Source organism: Lepisosteus platostomus, chromosome 28 (genome assembly GCF_059453375.1).
Source record: "Lepisosteus platostomus isolate fLepPlt1 chromosome 28, fLepPlt1.hap1, whole genome shotgun sequence".
Classification (NCBI taxonomy): domain Eukaryota; kingdom Metazoa; phylum Chordata; class Actinopteri; order Semionotiformes; family Lepisosteidae; genus Lepisosteus; species Lepisosteus platostomus.
Window position 1 is genome coordinate 10107486 of NC_142638.1, and position 20920 is coordinate 10128405.

The 20920-nt window shown below is 47.5% G+C and overlaps 1 protein-coding gene across 2 annotated transcripts; it reads right to left on the minus strand.

The window, feature by feature from the left end:
* Positions 1–5667: 5667 nt before the first annotated feature.
* On the minus strand, positions 5668–20431 carry smarce1 (SWI/SNF related BAF chromatin remodeling complex subunit E1). Of its 2 annotated transcripts, XM_088623301.1 has the most exons (11): positions 20326–20431; positions 19398–19449; positions 17954–17997; positions 17257–17361; positions 15949–16029; positions 14673–14804; positions 13838–14009; positions 11026–11198; positions 10787–10888; positions 9271–9538; positions 5668–6386 (listed from the first exon to the last, which is right to left on the minus strand). In XM_088623301.1, exons 2-11 carry the CDS (start codon positions 19402–19404, stop codon positions 6169–6171), a joined length of 1302 nt encoding a protein of 433 aa, XP_088479427.1. In that variant the 5' UTR covers positions 19405–19449; positions 20326–20431; the 3' UTR covers positions 5668–6168. The 2 variants fall into 2 exon arrangements, with proteins under 2 accessions (XP_088479427.1, XP_088479428.1); XM_088623302.1 differs by lacking the exon at positions 17257–17361.
* Between the last annotated feature and the right edge of the window lie 489 nt (positions 20432–20920).

Genomic DNA, 20920 nt, shown 5'->3' on the forward strand with positions numbered 1-20920 from the left:
CTTGAACAGCCTGAGTTACAAGGATTGAAACGAAGAAAAACTTAGGGTTTTATTTTTCTGAAAAACTCTTTCAAGACAATGTGTCCGTTACAAGAGCAGACGCATAATTATAGATGCAGGGTAGGACTTCATGGAAACTGTAAGTGCACCCAAGTGAGAGCAGCACCTCTTTACACAGCAAGCAGTGGGCGTCTGGAAAAATCTACACAGCAACTCCGTCAAAGAAACACCGGGATGAGATTCTCAGATCAACACAAGTCACACGGCCGCCTCTCATTTCGGAACTTTCCCGATCTTCTGCAGTTCACAAGTAAAAGTGCTTCTCGCGCATCGCACCTATGACGCAACATCTCAAGTGGTGCACGGTGTGAACGGCGCGTCTGCAGGCCAAGGACTCACCTGGTACTGCAGCCAGTTACAAACAAAAGTCCTGACGCGACCAGGGCTTCCTGAAACCCGAATCGCCGACACTGAACCACACATACAGCTGGTAAGAGATCACTTGGTCCCGAAGATCAGGATGTGGCTTCATTAACACGCCACACAGCAGAGGAAACTCGATGGATACAGTTCAGGCACTGCTGGTGCGAAACAATCGGGGCCCCAGGCACAACCACAGGCAGGTCCAGTGGACCCGTGAAGACCGACAGAGGCCCAGAACGAGCTGGCAATGTGGTCGGCTGGCTCTGCTGGCCTCACGAATTCAATGGTTTATACCGGTGGGGCCCAGCCTGGCCCTGCAGAGCCACTGTTCAGAGACCCTTAACCAATCTGGCGCATGTGCGGGATCACTTCAGTAAGTTAATAACCTCAAGTGGGTGATGAACCCCAGCTGAGACCTTAAGAGAACTACAGGATGTTTCTGGTTGATTTCAGATCCTTTATCACCAGCTCATCTGCCTCAGTGGCTAACACACGTTTGATGGGTTAAAGGCTCGGCCTGTCCTGGTTTGCTTGTGTTACACTGCCTGCAACAGTGTTCTGACTGCACCAGTTCAGCCAGCAGCCTCGACTGAAGCCACGACAGGTAACCTTGCTGGAGATAACCCCAGCTGTACAATAATCCCATCCTTAACCTCACACATTTTTAAACCCAGATTCAGACGGTACCACACCCCATCCTCATAACAGTTTGTTCTATTGAAAATTACCCAAGTGTAGAATTGCATTAAAGACAAATATGGCTGCGGTACCACATTTTGTTACCAAGTGAGTTAGATAAAAGAGCACAACTGAGGGAGTTGGCTTCTGCTCTTTATGAAAACCCCTTGAAGTTTTAAAGGTGATGCAGTACCTACCACTTCTTGCACACCTCCGTCTCCGAAACGTCCATGTGGTTTCTGCATCACACCCCTGGCTTTCGCTTTGAGAGACATCTGCTAGAAACTGATATAACAGAACCACCACAACACAGATATTCTTCTAGAACTAATCGGATGAGAACTTATTAGCTTATCAGCAGGGCTGGAGAAAGCTTCTTTTCAAATGTGACCTATTCCAGTTGCACGTTACATGTGTAAGGGGCTGATTTTTAAATCAGCACGTAGCAGAGTTGGAGGGGGGGGGGAATTCATTTTAAAAACTGATCGGTTACAGTGATGCAGTGTGTGCAGTTAGACAGATAGATGATAATCCCGTAGGGAAATTGATGAATTGAGATGTTACTCACATCTCACACCTCAAAAAGCAATTTCTCCCTCTTTGATTAGTGTTTTAATTTACACAGGGAACTGAAATGGGTTATTTAAAAAAAAATGTAGAAATTATTTTTCTCTATTCCACCAGCTATCGGGTATCTTGAATCTGAGGGGATTTAAAATAGTGAAGGTGCCTGATGAGACGAGTCTCCACGCTCTCTCTTACCAGATGGTATCGCTGCTCTGCTCAGTCTTGTTTTGGCAACTTGCAGATGTTTCGAAACTGCCCCGGCAGCCGTTAGGCACAATTGCACAGCCCGTCAGGCTTCACGAGCACCTGACCTTGCAGAAACCATCTTCTCCGGGGCTCTGAAGAGGTGGAAGTCAGACAGGGTGACACGGTGTGTGGCACTGTCACACTGCGGTCACCACCCTGTGGACCCCAGAGAGTCAAAGATCTGCCAGGCACAAGTCACAAGCAACTGGGGCCCAGCCCAGCACAGCACCCAAAACCAAAAACCTCAGCAACTCGATTAACAGACAGGAGGCTGTCTGTTAATCGAGTTGCTGAGGTTTTTGGTTTTGGGTGCTGTGCTGGGCTTTCTTTTCAAAACGATCTGCTATAATCAATAGAGGTAGGGGCATGAAATATAGGTGTGGTGAAAGATAATCTCTCATGAATTAACACTCCTTTGCTCTGTTCGTCATCCTGTGAAGATTTCGGTTTCAGACACAGAGCTGATCTGCTTTCTGTGTTTTATACACATTACACTGCCCTGCTGTGAACAACACTAGGACGCTTCTAGTAGTGTTAAACCAGTCAAGGGAGCAAGAAGAGTTTCCTATTGAGAAACCGTGCTTGCAAATCATAAGACAGCACTCTGATTGCTACTGTGTGACTGTCCCGGCTATCAGCATCTTACAGTTAAGACAGCAGGGAACAGGCTCAGCTTCAAATCATATCACATATTGCAATGTGCACAATCAGGTTTCCTAACAGAAAAAGAGAGCAACCTTTCTCACACATGCGAGATCCCACACAGTTTGGGCTGCCAGACCAAGACAAGTGCATCAGGCAGATTGAGGCACAACTCTCCCCGGAGTACAAACCTGAGCCTGCAGAAGACGACTGGAGAAACACGTTTCCCAGGGAACAGGACTGAAGGGTGCATCGCAATACGTAGCATATCACAAAAATAAAACGCATACAGTGCTGTGAAAAAGTATGTTTGTTGCTTTTTACATTTTTGGACAAAAGGATATTTGATCGTCATTTCAACAATATTGAGGTGATCAATATTGGTGATATAATATAAGGTGATCTAACTTGAAAAAAATCAAATTTTTCACTCATTTGTACTATTCAAATCAACAGAAATGTTATTGCCTTGTGCGGAAAACGTTAGTACACCCCTACCTTTATCATTGCATGAAATGCCTCCAATTAGAATCAGGTGCACCAAAACAGGTGCAAATGATTAGAACATCACTAGAGAGTAACTTGGAGGGCACTGCCCGATACAAACATCAGAAAGCTGAGGTGTGTGGCTACATCATGTGAAGGTCAGAAGAGCTCTCTCAGGCCCTCAGAAGAACGATTGTCGATGCCTAGGAGTCTGGGAAGGGTTTTAAAGCCATTTCCAAGCAATTTGTAGTCAATCACTCCACTGTCCGAAAGACCATCTACAAATGGAGAAAATTTCAAAATTTCGCTGCCAATCTGTCCAGGCCAGGTTGTCCCACCAAATTCAGCCCAAGAGCTGACCGAAAGATGCTGCAGGACGTCTCCAAGAACCCCAGGATAACATCAAGGGTTTTACAGGCAAGTCTTGCCTCTGTCAATGTCAAAGTGCATGAGTCGACCATCCGAAAGGGACTGCACAACTTTGCGAGATCAGGAAGGAAGAAGCCTCCGCTTTCAAAAAAATAATATAGACGCACGACTGAAGTTTGCCAGACAACACCTAGGTGAAGATCATGACTATTGAAACAATGTGCTCTGGACGAATGAGACAAAGGTAGAGCTCTTTGGCCACAATGCCAGATGTCATGTTTGGCAAAAACGAAAAACTGCCTTTTACCAAAAGAATCTCATACCAACTGTGGTGGAAGCATTATGGTTTGGGGCTGCTATTCTGCTTCAGGGCCCGGCCAGCTTGCCATCATAGAGACAATTACAAGAAAACACCTACAATAAGTGATTTCTGCCAAAGGGGGCAACATCAGCTATTGAAATTAGGGAGTGTACTTATTTTTTCCACAGCAGATAATTGCATTTCTGACTTTTGTTGTTGAATAAATGATTGCAAAGAATAATTTTCATTTTTATTTGTTAAATTAGATCACGTTTATCTATCAATATTGTTGAAATGAAGATAAAATATCCATACATACAAATATGTTGGAAAAACACACCTTTTCATGGGGTGCACTTTTTTACAGCACTGTACGCATTCTAACCTTTACAAGCCTGAGTCTGTGGGCAGCATTCAAAGAGTTTACGAATGTGATGTTCAGTAATATGATTAATATTTTTTAAATGTCAACTGCCATTCTACCCAGGTTACATTGAAGAGAGATCAGGCCTGATCCAATAAAGACAGGACTACACACACAGCAATGTAGCTCTGAACAAGGTAGCTACTGCTTCTGAACAGTTTATTTCAATGTTCGGAAGCATTAGTGCATCTAGAAGTAATTAATTTTTAGACATCAAAAGGCACAGTTTGTGCATAATGCCCCATCGTCAAAACAGGCGTTTCAATTTTTGGTTTCAACAAAACTTTCAACAATGGAAGGGCAGTCTTCTTTAATTTATATGCTCAGTGCACAAGGTGTCCTGTATAAGTCAAACATTCATTCTGCAAAGCTGGTCTGCAAGTTCTGTTCCTTATCCCTGTAACATGAATAAGGAAGAATAAGGAAATGGGACACTTTTTCAGACAGGCTAGGAGCAAATTAATCAAGGATTCAATTTTCCCCACAATTTCAGCATCCTTCCTGACCAAAGTAAGGGAAGTGAATGGCTCATACAGACCCAGCACAGGGTGAATGATCAGGAGCAAATTGGAAGGACAAAACTGTACCATAGATTATAAGTCATTTCAGAACAAGCACATTTTGTCAGCTTCCCCAAAACACCCAAAAAAATGTGAGCAACCAGCAGCTGCCTTCGCCCATAGCCCGTTCGGAGAATCAACACATTTTCCACTGATTGTGGCCACTTCTTCATTCGCAGACTCCAGGAATCCAGGTCTGGGCGCGGACCCTGTTTTGCGGAAACTCTGGATCAGGAGACACAAAAGTTGCTGCAGGGATTCTCTCTCCCAGGCTTTGGAACAGTAATGTGGGGGAATTTTAGACTTGGTTCAGCTGGCACAGAAAAGCTTCATAGGTCTTCCACAAGAGAACTGGATCGATTACTTTAACAACTGTGGCTCCTGCAGCAGAAAGGTTTTGAGGTGCCTGTTTTTTTCTGGTTACACTGGGGGCGGAGGGGATCGAGACGAGAGATGTTAAAAACAGGAAACCCAGCTCTAGTCATCTCTCAGTATTTTCAGGTACCAGCAAAGCCAAAACAATATTCCCTTTTATCTCTCACCACATCCTTTGCTTCAAATTCATTCGCTGCAGCTCAGTATTTATGGTAAAAACAGCCCGCTTCATCGCGAGAGGCCAGGGGCCTGAGCAGGAGCACGTCTCCACTGTGAAAGAGCTTTAACAATAAAAGGGCTGACGAGCACAGGTGTTGCTGCGGTCCGAAAAGCTGCAGAAAGCTCCCCTGCACCTTCTTGCCCTCACATTGATGACAAATGCGGTATTTTTCATTTGACCTAGAAAATCAACGTTATGCGTTTCGCCATCTGGGAAATAAAAAAAATGAAAGTGGCAGACCCCAACGCATTTCTGAGACTCGCCCCCACCACAAATAGTTTTTCAAAGCTGGAGATGGCACAAGCTTTCCCAGTCCAGCAGCAACCAGCATAAACTTTCTGGACCCACACACACTCAAAGCCCACAGACCAGCACGTTGAAGTTCATGGTTTTATTGGGGGGGGTACAAAATGGTAATTAAAAAAAGATTTAAAATTCATGTTTTTTTCTGTGCTATATAGCCTGATATCTAAAACACTTTACTAACCCTACAGGTTCACAGACTCCACCGGACCATTTTGAAGTAGCCAGACATTCATTGGCCATCTGATAACATCGAATACATGCGAAGGAGAAAAAACATCCCTTCTCACTAAAACGTCACTTTTGGGTGGTTAAGGCTGTTGGTTTGTCATACCAAAAACTGGCAACGTAGTTCATATTTCCCTGAAAGATAAAAATCGACAACATTTTCAACACCACAGCCTCAATCGCCCAAATTAAAACTACAAATGGACCAGATTTCCCCCGTCACGGGTTTTGACAGATCTAGAAAAACACGAAAGCGCAGACGCTCTCCACATCCCACAGAGGAAACGGACAGGAAGGGGGATGAAAGGAACGAAAGACCTTGCGGGGGGCCGCGACCCTGCCGCCCTCACTCGTGCTTCTCGCCGGGACCCTCGTCCGGGGCCGGCTCGGCGGGCGGCTCCTCCGGGGCGGCGCTGTTGCTCTCCGAGCCGGTGTTGCTGTCGCTGGTCCCCTCCTCCATGACGCTGTCCCCCCCCTCCGGCACGCTCTCCTTGTCCTCCGTGGTGGACGCCCCCTCCTCGCTGGCCTGCTGGCCTTCGGAGGCCTCCTCCGCCCGCGGCTCCTCTGCGGACGGACAGAGACAGACAGACGGACGCGGGGGGCGTTACGCACAGGCGTGAGGGCGAGCACGCGCCACAGGCGACACGCGCCGGCTGCAGCCCAGATACGAGTGAAGCTGCAGCGCAGGGAGAGCGACACCAGCTCTTCAGAAAAAGAGACAGCGACCCCATTGGACACGACGTGCGAGATTCACGTATGATCCCAGCTACATGGCACCCGGATGTGTCTGGAGCGCAGAGGAAAGTGGACCAGCACCTCAGCGATTTACTATAAACCCTGTGAAACCTTTGCTTTTCCAGTGGCTCAAGCACAGCAGTAACTGTGGTAAGCGGTGGTAACACAAAGGCAGAAGAAGGTTCCTGTGAAGTAAACGCGTGCACCGCTAGGCAGAGTCTTGTGCTGGTTTGACCGGCCTTGGAGAGAAAGCAGTACAACAGAAGTTCCTTTGCAGAACAACACAATACCGTAATTATGACACTAATGATCTCAAGAGCCTGGTGGGACAGGAATATTTCACAGCCATGCAAAAAAGCTACCACCAAGGGGCGCTGTAACACAAGATTTTCTTCACTTTCGCACGAGGAAGTTGCTTTTCAAATGCTCCCACTTGAGATGTCATTTATTTTTTACTTTGCCATTTCAGACTGAGCTGATCACCTTTCATTTCTTGTGTTGGAACACAGCGAAGACACGGGTTCACCACGTCAGACATGCAAGAAGACCCATTTAACATCCGACAGCTTTTCCATAAATGTTAAAAGACCCCATTTCATCCAGCATCATGCATAACTTTACTGGACTGAACTACACCAGGGTTCATAGGCCATAACAGACACGAGTCAGTGGGGTCTCAACGAGTCAGCACTGTCTTATATGGACGGTTAACATGTCTGTGCAAGGGTGCAATACTATAAAGAAAAACAATATTTAAACAAAAGAATGATTATATTAGGACAAGTGCATCTGTGTGTCTGTGTGTCTCATGGAGAGCAAGCTGAAGACAAATTCCTAATACAAGAAATTGTATAGGGTTAATAAAGTGATGTTATTATTATTATATTCTCAGTTTATGGACAGGTTTATAAGACCAGCAGTGTGAAGGAACATCAGGGCTCTGGACTGCTGTTGTGCCCTTGTGCAAGGCTCTGTGCTCCAATAAAAGCCCAGCTGCACAACTGGACAACTGAAGAAAAGTGTCAAATAAATTAATGATCACCTGCTGAAAACAACAAACTGTTTTGTACAGTTTTGTAACAACCAAGGACCTGTTTTTTCTCATTGTACCATGTCTTTTCACTTTTCACAGGAGCTGGGCAGCTTTGCTTGCAGAAAATGTATTGCAATAGGATTTCAAATTTAAATGGGCTTGTACTTGTACCAAGAGGGGTTTCTTGAAGAGGGGTACCCCTCAAAAAAGAAAAGGCTGAGAAGCCCAGCAGTGGGTAAACTGTGTTGGATATCTGTGAGGGCTGAGGAAAGGATGAATGCTGTCCAGTCAGATCCACACCTACTTCTTCGCCTGCCTGTGTGAACAGGGGGAGGGAAAAGGAGACCGCGTCACCGCTGGGAAAATCAATTTAATGGCTTGGCAGCAAACTCTGCTTCCATCAGCAAAATCTAGTTTTCACAACAACAATAATCCAGGTTACACCTTGAAATCCCCAAAACCAGTGAAACTGCCTGCGGATCTTAATGTGAGGAATAATCCTGCATTGTTTCAGGGATAGGGATTGTCACCTGTTGAAAGGCAAGATTAAGCTGGAACCCAACAGGAAAAAAAACTGACAGACTTTTCCCCCGTATCTGATCTTATCTATTTTCAGTTGACCTTTATGAGAAAATTTTAAAAAATGACTCATCGTCACACAAAAACATACCAAATGCGAGAGCAGAAACCATGCACAGTGAGGCTTCAAAATAATTCCAGCAAGGTTTTAACTCGTAATTATTTTAAATGTTCCTCCGTTGGCCAGATTAAGCTGCCTCCCCATGGCAAGCTGCCTTTCATGGGCACTGTGGGCCAGGCTGGCCCTGGGGTAACCCGTGGGTGGTGGTGGTGGGGGGGGGCGCTTTTTCGAGAGGATGCTCTTGAAAAGCAAAGCGCTTCGGTATCTCCAGTGCAGCACAGCAGAGCGTGAAGCCGTTCCGCCCAGGTGTCGGGGGATGAAATTATTCAGCGTGCATTTTTATCCGCCTTAGGAAGTCTCACGTGTGTAAGTTCAGTCATTTTAAAGAAAAGGGGAGCCGGAGGCAGTGAGTTGTATACAAACATCCCCAGAGAATCAAACAGTAATTAGTGACTTGAATCTGAACACGGAAACAGTGTGCATGCGTGCAGTTAGATGGCACACTGACAGCACAGCCAATTCAAGAGAATGATCTTCCACAGAGGGAAGCAGGTGAACTTTTAACTGGGCTACACGCACAGGGAACCTGTGAACAGTGGGACTCCTGCCATAAGAGAGAGAGATAAGATAAGATCACTTTATTGTATATACAATTATTGTATATATTGTATATTCCAATATACAATTTCTTGTATTCGAAATTAGTTTTTTCGCATACCCCAGCTTGCTCTCCATGAGACATACAGGCACACAGACAGGGAGAGAAGCTTGGGGTCAGAGCGCAGGGTCAGCCATTGTACAGCACCCCTGGAGCAGTTGGAGTTACGGGCCTACTCCGTTGGGCCCCCGAGCAAGGATTCCTCTGCCGGCCGCGGGATTTGAACCAGCAACCTCCCAGCCACAAGTGCAGATCCAGAGCCACAGGGCCAGCGCTGCTGCCGCTACAGCGAAGAGCAACGGCATAAAGGGATGGAGAGTCGGGCACCCCTGCTGGAGAACTGCAGTAATGCAGGCAGGCGTGACTGGGGTGTGGTGCTCACCTGTCTCCATGGATACGGCCTCAGTCTCCTCCTCGTCCTCCTTCTTTCCTCCCTCCTCGGGCTCGTCCTCGGGCGGCTTGGCGGCGGCGGTGGCGGCGGCGGACACGCGCTGCTGCTCCTCCTCCAGCGCGGCGGCGGCGGCCGCTCTCTCCGCCTGCTCGGCTGCCTCCCTCTCGCGCTCCTCCGCCCGCCGCCGCGCGGCCTCCTCCGCCGCCGCGATCTCCGCCGCGATCTTCTCCATGTCCACCTCCACCTTCAGACCGCACAGCTGGGGAGCACCAGGCCAGAGCACACACGGGTCAGCACCGCCGCCCGCAACACTGGGCTCATCAGCACACGGGTCAGCACCGCCGCCCGCAACACTGGGCTCATCAGCACACGGGTCAGCACCGCCGCCCGCAACACTGGGCTCATCAGCACACGGGTCAGCACCGCTGCCCGCAACACTGGGCTCATCAGCACACGGGTCAGCACCGCTGCCCGCAACACTGGCCACCCAGCACACGGGTCAGCACCGCCGCCCGCAACACTGGCCACCCAGCACACGGGTCAGCACCGCCGCCCGCAACACTGGCCACCCAGCACACGGGTCAGCACCGCCGCCCGCAACACTGGCCACCCAGCACACGGGTCAGCACCGCTGCCCGCAACACTGGCCACCCAGCACACGGGTCAGCACCGCCGCCCACAATACTGGGCTCATCAGCACACGGGTCAGCACCGCCGCCCACAATACTGGGCTCATCAGCACACGGGTCAGCACCGCTGCCCACAACACTGGCCACCCAGCACACGGGTCAGCACCGCTGCCCGCAACACTGGCCATCCAGGGCTCATCTGGAGAACAGCAGTTAACTGTTCCATCCAACTTCCTTAGGGAGATCCCAATGATCAGCAAGTGGGCCAGGCAGTTAAAACCTCCGGTTTGCACATTACCTCACTCTTGCAGGTCTTTGTGCTGTTGTGGGAGATTGGCCTCGTAAAAGCAAAGCTGGTTCGCTCTACAGTAACTGTTCATAACCTCAGAAGACCAATTTGGCACATCAGTGCGTCAAAACCATGTGCACTAGCTGGAAACTTTTATGTTCTACTGATGTTCCAATAAACATCAAAAAGTGTTTATGCTTCCAGTAAGAGATTTAAAATCTTGTGAACAAAAATTAAACGACTACAGAAAAAACTAGGTGAGGTTTCTTTGATTTCTTGTGTTTCTTTGATGCTCAGTATGCATTCAGACTTTTCCACAGCAAGGAACTCAAAAATATTCTTTAAAACTGGAAGATCCAAGAAGTATCTGTATCTGGAGTGGAGCCCTCCCTGCAGTCCTAATCCTCACTTAAACACTCAGCCTTAACCAAGCGCTTAACCCAGAGCAGGCAGGCTGGCTGGGGGAATCAGGCTGGTCCTGCAGCACAAGTGCATGTGAGTGTTGGACCCCCCACAGGCCAGAAACCACTCGCCCCCGAGCCTGGGCAGCTGCAGGTCACCCTGGGGACACCAAGCTGGGCCTGCTCACCCGCTTCAGCTCGCTGTTAAAGGACTCCGTTGACTCCAGAAACTTCCTCTTCTTGTCCTGGTGGCGGTCCTCAATCTGGAGCAACTCGGCTTCCAGCTTCCTCTGCGAGAGAACGAGACAGATAAGTGCCGGGGGCTCAGGAACTCGATCGGAGAGACAGCGAGGCCGTGGCAGAGCCGAATCCGACACCAGGAACCTCCCGGACACGTGGCGACAAGCCCTCGCCCTGCGCCTCCTACCTGGTGCACCATGAGAGACTGGACCTGGCGCTTCAGGACCTGCATCCTGGCCGTGGTGACCACGGAGCGCACGTCCGGCACCACGCTCTCGCTCAGGATCTCGCTGATCAGCCGGTGGTTCCTCTGGAATCGGGCTGCGGCTGAGTGCTTCATGGAAAACCCGTCGTCGTAATCTGCCCCCGCCACCCAACAACAGGAAAAAAAACAACAGACATCATTCGCTTACGCTTCGTGAAAAGCAAAAGGGGAAAAGCATGATGCCCTTTGTAATGAAAGGTTAAAAAAACACCTCGGCAAACAGAAGCTGGACACTTTTTTTTTTAAGAAGAAATTTTGATTCAAACAGACTCGTTGCGGAGGAAAATCAGAGTCTCAAAGTCCAAGAACGACGGATCATAATTTCACATTTTTTTCTGCTGCAGACAGATCAGGAACCCGTCGGCACCAGTTTTATTTTTCGAAAACACACCCGGAGAAGGCTCCACAGCTGAAATGTTGTGTTCTCTTTCTTCTCTTTTCAGCGTGGAACAAACCTTTAACTTGTTCCTTTGCAGCCTACGCACGCTGATGCAGCTGCCTACTTGAACCGTCTTATTTTTCCAGTTTGAGAATTTGGAACTGACATCACAGGGAACGCATTGCAGTAAATTCAAACGCATCAAAATAAGGGGAGAAACGCAAAAAGACAGAAACAGAAACCCCCCCGATGGCGCCCTGCCGGGATGAGTTGAGGAGAGGGCTTGGTACGGTACACGCCACGCATCCTTCACTTTACCGGAGCTCAGCTGGTGCCTCAGGGCAAGGTGGAGAACACCACCACAAAACCTGTCAGACATGCATTGCAAACCAGCGTGCAAGACCACCCCAGATCGCTACATCTTTTCTAAGTCACTTTGATCGTCTGGGAACTCTGAGAAAACCGGCCCTGTGCGCGGAGCTCGGCACGCCCAGCTTGCCCTGACAGATGGCTCTTCCAGCCTGCCAGCTGAGAACAGCAGCGGAGGGCAGATTCTCACACGGCTGTAACCGAGAGCTGTGTGCGGAACGGAGCACCGGTTGGCAGATTAATTCTACTGGGCCGTGGCCGAGGACCAGAGGAGCAAAAAGACAGCAGGTGCTCCGTCCCTGAGAAAGCAGCTCCGAGCTGCGCAGCCAAAAGACACAACAGCATCGCCTGCAATGGGAAGCTGACCACACCGCCCTCTGAAGTCTACACTTCATTGACAGCGAGAAAAGGAATAGTGCTGTTCCTTTTCAACAGTGTATTAAACATGGTAAATGTGATTTTTTTACTATAACCCTACATCCTTAACCAGCACCTTTCATACCACTTCCAATGGAACAACATGAGAATGAGAACAGCTGGGCCTCATTAGCCACAGTCTAGTAACATGATCTTGATCCCACACTATTTCATCTGATCTTCAAGGGCAGGTAGCCATTTCAGAAGCATATAGCTATAGCTACTTCAAAACCCAGCTAAGGTAAGCAGCAATTCCAAGGAGTAATTTAAATCTGAGTTTCAGGACCTGGGGGCCAAGAGCTGAGTCGCACACTCAGGCACAGATATCAAGGCCACAGCTGACTGGGGTCCTTTAACATCCTCCTACACCAATTTCAATTTGTACTGCATGTCAAAAACATGAAGGGCAGGATCTGCATGTGCACCCATACCCTTGAGCAGAAAATGTAATTACACAAGAAAATAAATTAACTTCAGACAGCAAGGAGGAGCAGCACTTTCAGGCAGACAGGCTTCATGAAGCACAGCCAGCGAAAAGTAAACTGGACCCACTCCCTTCGGTTTCTGTTCTGCCGACAGCAGCAAATGGCATCTGCCCCACTTAAGATTAAGCAAGCTCTCACTGAGCTTGCAGAATAGGGACTCTGGCTTGAAATGAGCCAAACACGCCTCCTAACTTCACAGTAAAATCCTGCCAGACTCTGCTCTCATCACATTCCAAACATCTGAAGACATTTTAATAATCTGGCAAATGATAAAAAGACGACTCTGGTTGTAATTCACCAACTGAAAGATGCGTCACCATTCAGACAGGGTGTTATGGTTTCCTTGCATCAGAATTATTTAAATCCCAGGAAAAAGAAAATCATTGATGAATGTGGTTGGAAAGAAACATATTATATGGCCTCACAATATCCACAGAGGACATTTGTACACAGGGAGAGCCAAAGTGCATAGAAACTACAAGGAAAGGTAACACGTAGAACAGGTGTGTAGTCAGACAGGTGAGCAGCTCAGTGAGGCAGCAGTAGGACAGGAAAGCTTTAGAGCAGCAGGCAGGGCAGAAGGACAGAGCAGGGCAGGAGGCAGGAGGACAGAGCAGGAGGCAGGAGGACAGAGCAGGAGGCAGGGCAGGAGGGCAGAGCAGGGTAGAGCAAGAGGGCAGAGCAGCAGGCAGAGCAGGGCAGGAGGGCAGGGCAGCGGGCCAGAGCTGGGCAGCGGGCCAGAGCAGGGTAGAGCAGGGCAGGAGGGCAGAGCAGGGTAGAGCAGGGCAGAGCAGCAGGCAGAGCAGGGCAGGAGGGCAGAGCAGCAGGCAGAGCAGGGCAGGAGGGCAGAGCAGCAGGCAGAGCAGGGCAGGAGGGCAGAGCAGAGCAGCAGGCAGAGCAGCGGGCCAGAGCAGGGCAGCGGGCCAGAGCAGGGTAGAGCAGGGTAGAGCAGCAGGCAGAGCAGGAGGCCAGGACAGGGCAGAGCAGGGCAGAGCAGGAGGGCAGAGCAGCAGGCAGAGCAGGAGGCCAGGACAGGGCAGAGCAGAGCAGCAACAACAGGCAGCTGTAGCAGTGAATTTCTCACCGTCAGGGTCCTCGGCGGGCTGGATGCTCATGTAGGGCTCGCCCTTCTCCATGCGGGACTGCCTCTGCCGGCTCTCCTCCTCCAGAGCTGCCTCTGCTCGGCTCTTTGCGTTGATGTAGGCCAGGTAGGCCGGGGAATTGTGGTAGGCTTTCATTGATTCATTATACTCAATCTGGACAGGTGGGGGAGCAAGCAAGAGGCAGGGCCGTGGGTCAGATATAGTCATCTACTGGGCTTTCGGATAAGACGCATACACGAAACAAACAAATAATGTTCATTCTTTATGACAAGGCATGTATCCCATGTAGGACAGAAGTGAATTCTGGGATCCATGTCAAGGAATTATAGGGGTTGTAAAAGAGAAGCCTTCATAATGGGAGGCATGCTGTCAAACAAGAGTGCATAACTGAGCTAAGCCACCCAACTCCTAGCTTTCAGAGTCTATTCTCCTCTTTTATAATCAACAGGAATCACCTCGGCGTGACTCTTGCAAATAAGCCAATTCAAGTGATTATTATTATTATAAATTATAATTGCTTATACTTATATAGCGCTTTTCTGGAAACCCCACTCAAAACGCTTTACAGGTAATGGGGACTCCCCTCCACTACCACCCCACCTGGATGATTATAGAATATACCAAATCTGAGTGACCGACTCCACCAGAACTTCTGTGAGGTTGGGTTGTTTGTCACCAGACAAGTGATACACTGATCAAATAACTGCTGTGGATTAAATCTCAGCCACAGACAGCTTTTGACTTGAGTTCCAGAACAGCTGAGGCAGACTGGAGGTGCACAGTCCGCGGGCAGGACCCTCCGCCCACTCAACACACCTTCTCAGCCTCGTATTCGTTCAAGTACTCCTGCTTCTCCTCATCAGTGAGGTCCCGCCACATCCCACCAATTATCTTCCCAATTTCCCATAGCTTCAGGTCCGGGTTGGAGGCTTTCACTTGGTCCCAAACCTGCAGACAATAAAAATCAGAGTCAAAAAGATGACAAATACACACCACATTTTAGCCATGTGTTGATTGTCCCTCATCCCAAACTCCTTGAGATTGATTCTCAACATCAAGGCATTTATCTTTGTGTGTTTATTGCTCTGCACTATCTACATGTTGCTGTGCATGATAGTCTGCTGTGACTTTATTTTACATTATGATGTAATGTACTGTGCACATTGTGTGGTGTTGCCTATTATACCCGTGCACATCAAGAGAGAACAGCACAAATAAGAATCGCAGTGCAAATGTACATAAGGCAAATTAATTCCTCTCCCAGACAGACAGATGGGAATTAAAATACAAAGTTCTTCTTTTCACACCGTTACAAATCGATTCAGCACAAATGAACAACTGTTCAAGTAAGACAAGTCTCCTTCCGTGCCCTGAACACAACTGCTGTCCCGGATAGACAACTTATATCCCTGTTGTGCCACAAGTGCAGTTAAAACCTCCAACAAAAAGAATTGAGCTAACCTTATTTTTCTAATTATATTTATACTCTTAAACAGGAATACATCATGTCAGCGACTCCTCTAGACCCTGCATCTGGCTGGTATGAAACAATGCTTCAGACTAATCGAAAGTTTCATAGATTTATTAAGGAATGATTTACTAAAGTCAGGAGTGGCTACCAGTCGCTTAGAGCCACTGGTCAGCAGGTTTTCGGAGTTGTTCTCAACTGATTTCCAAACAACTGGAACAATTTCCTATTGGTAGGTTACTTGGTTAATTAACCTAGTTCAGAGATACATTTTATAACACTCCAACAGCCCTATATTGCTCAAGCTGGCCATTCCTGAAATGACTAAACCAGTTAACTTACTTTCATCCACTTAACATTGATGAAAACTCACATTTCAGGACCATACTAATCAGTGGTGGCCCTACAGGACCAAGGTTGTCCACCCTGAGCTTTAAACTGAGGTTTTGTGAACTTTTAATAAAGCATCCATAGACACACAGTAGTGATTTTCCTAATCCTTACCTTACCCAATCACTGCCAACTGCTTACATATTCTTCATGGAATCAACCTAAAGCAGGACAGCCGTTTGCATTAAAAACGTTTGCGAACCACGAAAAAGCCCACCCTGTCAGACCTCTTACCTTTCTACTGTATCTCATATAGGGCATCAAAGGCTTGTCTGGGGGCTTCGGAGGTTTGGGGATCGTAATTCCTGATGAATTCTAAACAGAAGCAAACAGAGCAGAAACAAACCTGCGGTCAATCAGATGTGATTCTTTAACGTTCAACAATACATAAACACGGAAAAATATAAAAATATACTATGGAAAAAAATATCAACAGGAAAAAATGAAAATGGCTTAAGCTGCTTGGAAGCAACGCAACATATACTGTATACTCAAGGATTGAGGAACAGATTCAAGCTGTTCAGAATATGCTTGTTTTTAGGATACTGCTGTTTAGGTTTTGCACATAGACTTCATGGGAACACACGTGAACAGTTTTCTATAGCCACTTAGTTTAAGCAGAAGAGGCCTACATGTTTTTAGGCCTTAAAAAGACTGAACTGCTGAGTCTCGGGGAACAAAAGGCTCAGAATATTTTCATGGCCTAAGGGTTTGCATATTTGCTGCTAGCAAAACCCTAGGCATCATCATATTTCGAATGCTGGCACCGTGACCATGGAATTGTAACACGGATTCCCAGTCATCAACCTCCACTCCACTGTAGCCACGCGTGTGCTGCACCGGGGTTACAACCTCGCCTTTGCTGCGCTCAGTCACGCCAAGCAATGCAGTCTGATGCCATTCACGGGTTCGGTTCACCCACTCCGAAGGCCCGCTGCCACATGCATGGAGCAAAGGCGTCTGCCTGGCACAGCGGACCGGGGGAGCTACAGGGGGGCAGGCTGGCACGCTCATACAGACACAAACACACACGTAGAGCCTCCATAGAGACACTGGCGAAGTGAGGATATTCGTCAACAGCGGGAGGTGGGTGGTGAGGAGGTACTGGAGCAGAAGGGCACAGGAGGTGTGGGACTGGAGCAGGCGAGGCAGCTCTTGGACTCTGGCTGTTAAGCTCCAACCAGCTGGAGCCTGAGGAGTTATTTTCTGAAATTCACCTCCAGCAACAAACAGCGGTTGGCACAGATGGGCCAGATACCCCAGCCCCCTGCTGTGAGAGCACGTGGGTCATTTCACCCCAGAACTGTACTACTCCTGCAGGCAGGCAACAGGACCCTGGGAAGTCCATGTAAAAACGCTCACATAGGGAAAGACCGCAAACCAAGTCTGTGAAAGCAGCAGCCAGTGGTGTGTGAATAGTCACTTCAGTTCTGGGGGTGTGCAGCTAATCCAATAACTAACATGGCTAAGACAAAGTACCCCTCTTGCGGCTATTGACAATGGGGTTTTAACTCGCCCTAAATTGCAAGTTATTTCTCCTACCGTGACCCGGCTGTTGCTGCCTGGGTTCCCTCCCAGCCTGTAGTTGTTGTAGGCCAGATGGCTGTATGGGTTGTATCCCACAAACCCTGGGGTGTTGGGCATTTGCTGATGGAAACAAATGAGACAAAAACACGAATGAGAAATGACAGAAACAAAGAGGGGAGGAAAAAAGAATGAAAAGGAGAAAAACGAACCAAAAAACAAAAAGAATATGGTCTGCATACGGAGTCATGCAAAAGCAACTAACCATTTTTTTTTTCAAAGCAGCAATGGTAGTGATCTACATTGGCATTATTGACACTCCTTGCGTCAGGACGACCTTCGCTTACAACCAAACAGGAAACATACCCACAGCTAAGGCATTACTTTAGAGTTACAGTCACACATAACTGGTGTCTGCTGAGGACTAATGGCATTTGAAAGCTGAACGCTTCACCCACAGTACAGTAACTGCAGGGGACAGTTCACTGGCCCTGCAGCACCAGCACATGAAGTGTGGAAAATTCAAGCCCTGCAGGGACCTCCTCCTGTAAGTGGTTTATGGAGGAATGAGGGAGAAGACTGCATCTCTTGGAGATGTTCGAACACATTTCTTACGGACTCAAAGGCCGGATCCCAGCCTGTTATAAGGTTTAGAGGCCCTTGCACAGTGAAGGAGCCCCCTCGTATGTCTCTGTGCTGCATCTGCAATACTTACTGTGGTGGGGGCTGGGGCAGGGGGAGGGGCATAGGATGGCCTTTCTGCATGAAAGAAAAGGGGAAAGAAATTAATGACACACGGAGCTGCACGGAGCCATTACTGCACTGCTCACAACGCACCTGTGGGGATGGGGCAAACCGGGGCACACCCCAGGGCGATTTGGCTCCCCCCACACTGCGGGTGGCTGCAGAGTTGCTTGAATTAGCACCGATCACCCTGCAGAGCTACAAGCAGCCCACCGAAACTCTCCGAAGAGGCACCATGCCCGTCGAACTGGGGAGCAGTTATCAGTACTACGATGCAAAGGACTAGGTCCAGATCTCAATAAATGGAAAAACTGTCCGATTTTGAAGCCAGATCAGCTAAACCAAGCAGTCCAATATATATTCTCTGGCTGGGATCCCCGCCAGGCACTTCTGTCCTTCCAGGCCTATCAGTATTCATTCAAGCAGCTGCTTTCTCCTAGAAATCACCCCGGTCTGCAACCTTTAACCCTTCCCATGTGTTTCAGAAATTAGCACATGCAACCCTACCAAAAAGACCTCATTTACTACCCCTACTCACACCTTAAAAACAAGATATATTCCCCAAAGAGCTGACCTGCATCCTGGTTGTGTGTACATGCATAACACACAAAACACACAGGGAAAAGTCTTCATAGGATTATCTATGAAATTCTTCACCCATTTAGTGGAAAGATTAATTCCTGAAGAAAACTATCAAGGTCACTATTTAGCTTTTTTTAATGCAAAGCAACCTTCAGAAAAAGTTTTAAAAAAAACATCAAGTGGAATCAGTCTCTGGTCAGCCCAATGCCAAGTAAATGTCTGTTTATTGCTGAGAACACACTTGAGCTTTAACACTCCTTTCTGCTCAAGGAAATCAGCCACACTTAAAACTTTTTAAATTAACGTACAGCCCATTTAAACTAAAGGTTAAGCATGAAGACAGGATTAGATTCTCAATGTCAGTATCTTTTATAAACCGGTTACACCCCTCTTGAACTCTTCCTGGTCTCTTTTTGTCCGCAAAACAACTGACAACAAAGGACAGAACACAATTAATTAAAGGGGATTTTAAAAATAAAAATCAGGTTTTTACAAACAAGCTCTAAGAGACCCATGGTGTTTTTGTAAACGCGGGACTACTCTGTGAATGCTGAACTTGGAACACGGCAAAAATAATTTATGTGGATTTTATTTCTACCATTTTGTGTTCTGGCAAACAGCACATCGTCCTGCTTAGACAGAAAAAGCAAAACGTTTTCCTGCGGGCCAAGAGTTATGCCTGCTCAGTGAAAATGCTGAGTTTCTGAACTGGACTGGAGCTCTGGACAAGCCTGGAAAGGCCAGCAGGGAGGGGAGACTGGAGGCGACAGGGAGACCTGTACTCTTCTGATACTACAATCAAACCACATGAACTGAAATTTAATTTTCCTTACTTGACATCTTGGATGATGGATGGAGGATATCAGGCTATTCCGGTCATTGGTTCTGTAATAAATAAATCTTTTTAGAACAAAAAAAGGAAAAGAAAATAATACAGCATGTTGAACTGTTTGGTATGGATACGGAGATATTGAGCTACTCATGATAACCAATCCTGCCAGTCTGATTAGAGACGCCAATGATGCCAAGTCACGGTTCTGTGCAGTGGCAGCTGTTTCGTTGCAAAGTATTACAACATTTCAAAGCCTCAAAGCAGCCCAGCTACATATACAATAAATAAAGGCGGTTTTCTCTCACTGGCAAAGAAAATATGATAAAGCAGACTTTACAACACAAACACGAGAGAGACATGCAGTTCTGTCAGTAACACCTGAATAATTATTATTATTACACCAGAGAACGACACGTTCATCACAGCAGAGTACAACACACTGTGCCGATCTTACTCTGAACAGCTCATTCCTTGCAAAGAGGATATCACCGCTCAAGAGACTTGTGCTTGTATACATGTATACATCTGCTCACTGACCCGTCTCGTTGTCTGTACACACAAGGCCTCACAATAACAAAGAAAACCTCGAGTTCTACCGGCACACTAATCTTCCTGACCCCTACAAACAATATCTTGGATGAACGCCGGCTCTAAAGGGCTCTGGATACTAACAAGTAAACAAAAATCAAACTAAAAGCAAATTAAACAACAGGCCATAAGATGACAGATGTTCTGCAGCAACACCAAATGAATGGCGGCAGACATTCCGGCGGCTCAGGGATGGAGATAAACCAATACGCCAAACTATGTCGATGGTCACGCACAGCAGCACAACGTCTGGGATGTGGTTACTTTTGGGTCACTTGCTGGCCAGTTTTCACTTGGACATTTTGTAGAAAACGGTGAAAATGAACCTAAAACACACTCACCCCCACACAGCCTTTGTTCGCTCGCACCACTTCCTCTGCCTCCCCCACGCTAACCTTCGATTTAACTCGGGAGATTCGCTGTTTCAAACCGGCCCGGAGAGATAGGTAGGAGATCTACGAGGGGCGAGAGAGGCGAATTAAATAAAAAAAATCTTAATTAAAAGCCTAAGAAAAATAATTTGTATTTTATATTTCATTATATATATATGTTTTTGACAATACTAACTGAGCTTTGATTTAACGTTCTTTTGTTTTTCGAAAGTGCCGCTCTTGACTCTCAGATAGAATTTGCGTGAAGTCCATGTTCTGGATTGTGTGAGAAATACACTGGAGAATTTTTGTTTTTTTAAATCGATAATGAAGAATTTTTCAAATGCTTTTTCAAATGCTTAGCTAATAATACTTAAAAAGAAGTACGGGCTCTACTGCAGGGTTTCTCATTCTAAAGGGTCGCAGGGCGCTGTACACTTGGAAGGGGTCTCACGTCATCCCGCACTGTCCTGCCTCACCTGGGTGACACTGCAGGTCCGGGGACAAGGGAGATTGAAAAAATAAAAAATTGAAGCTTCACGTAGGCCACGGCGTGCTGGATTTC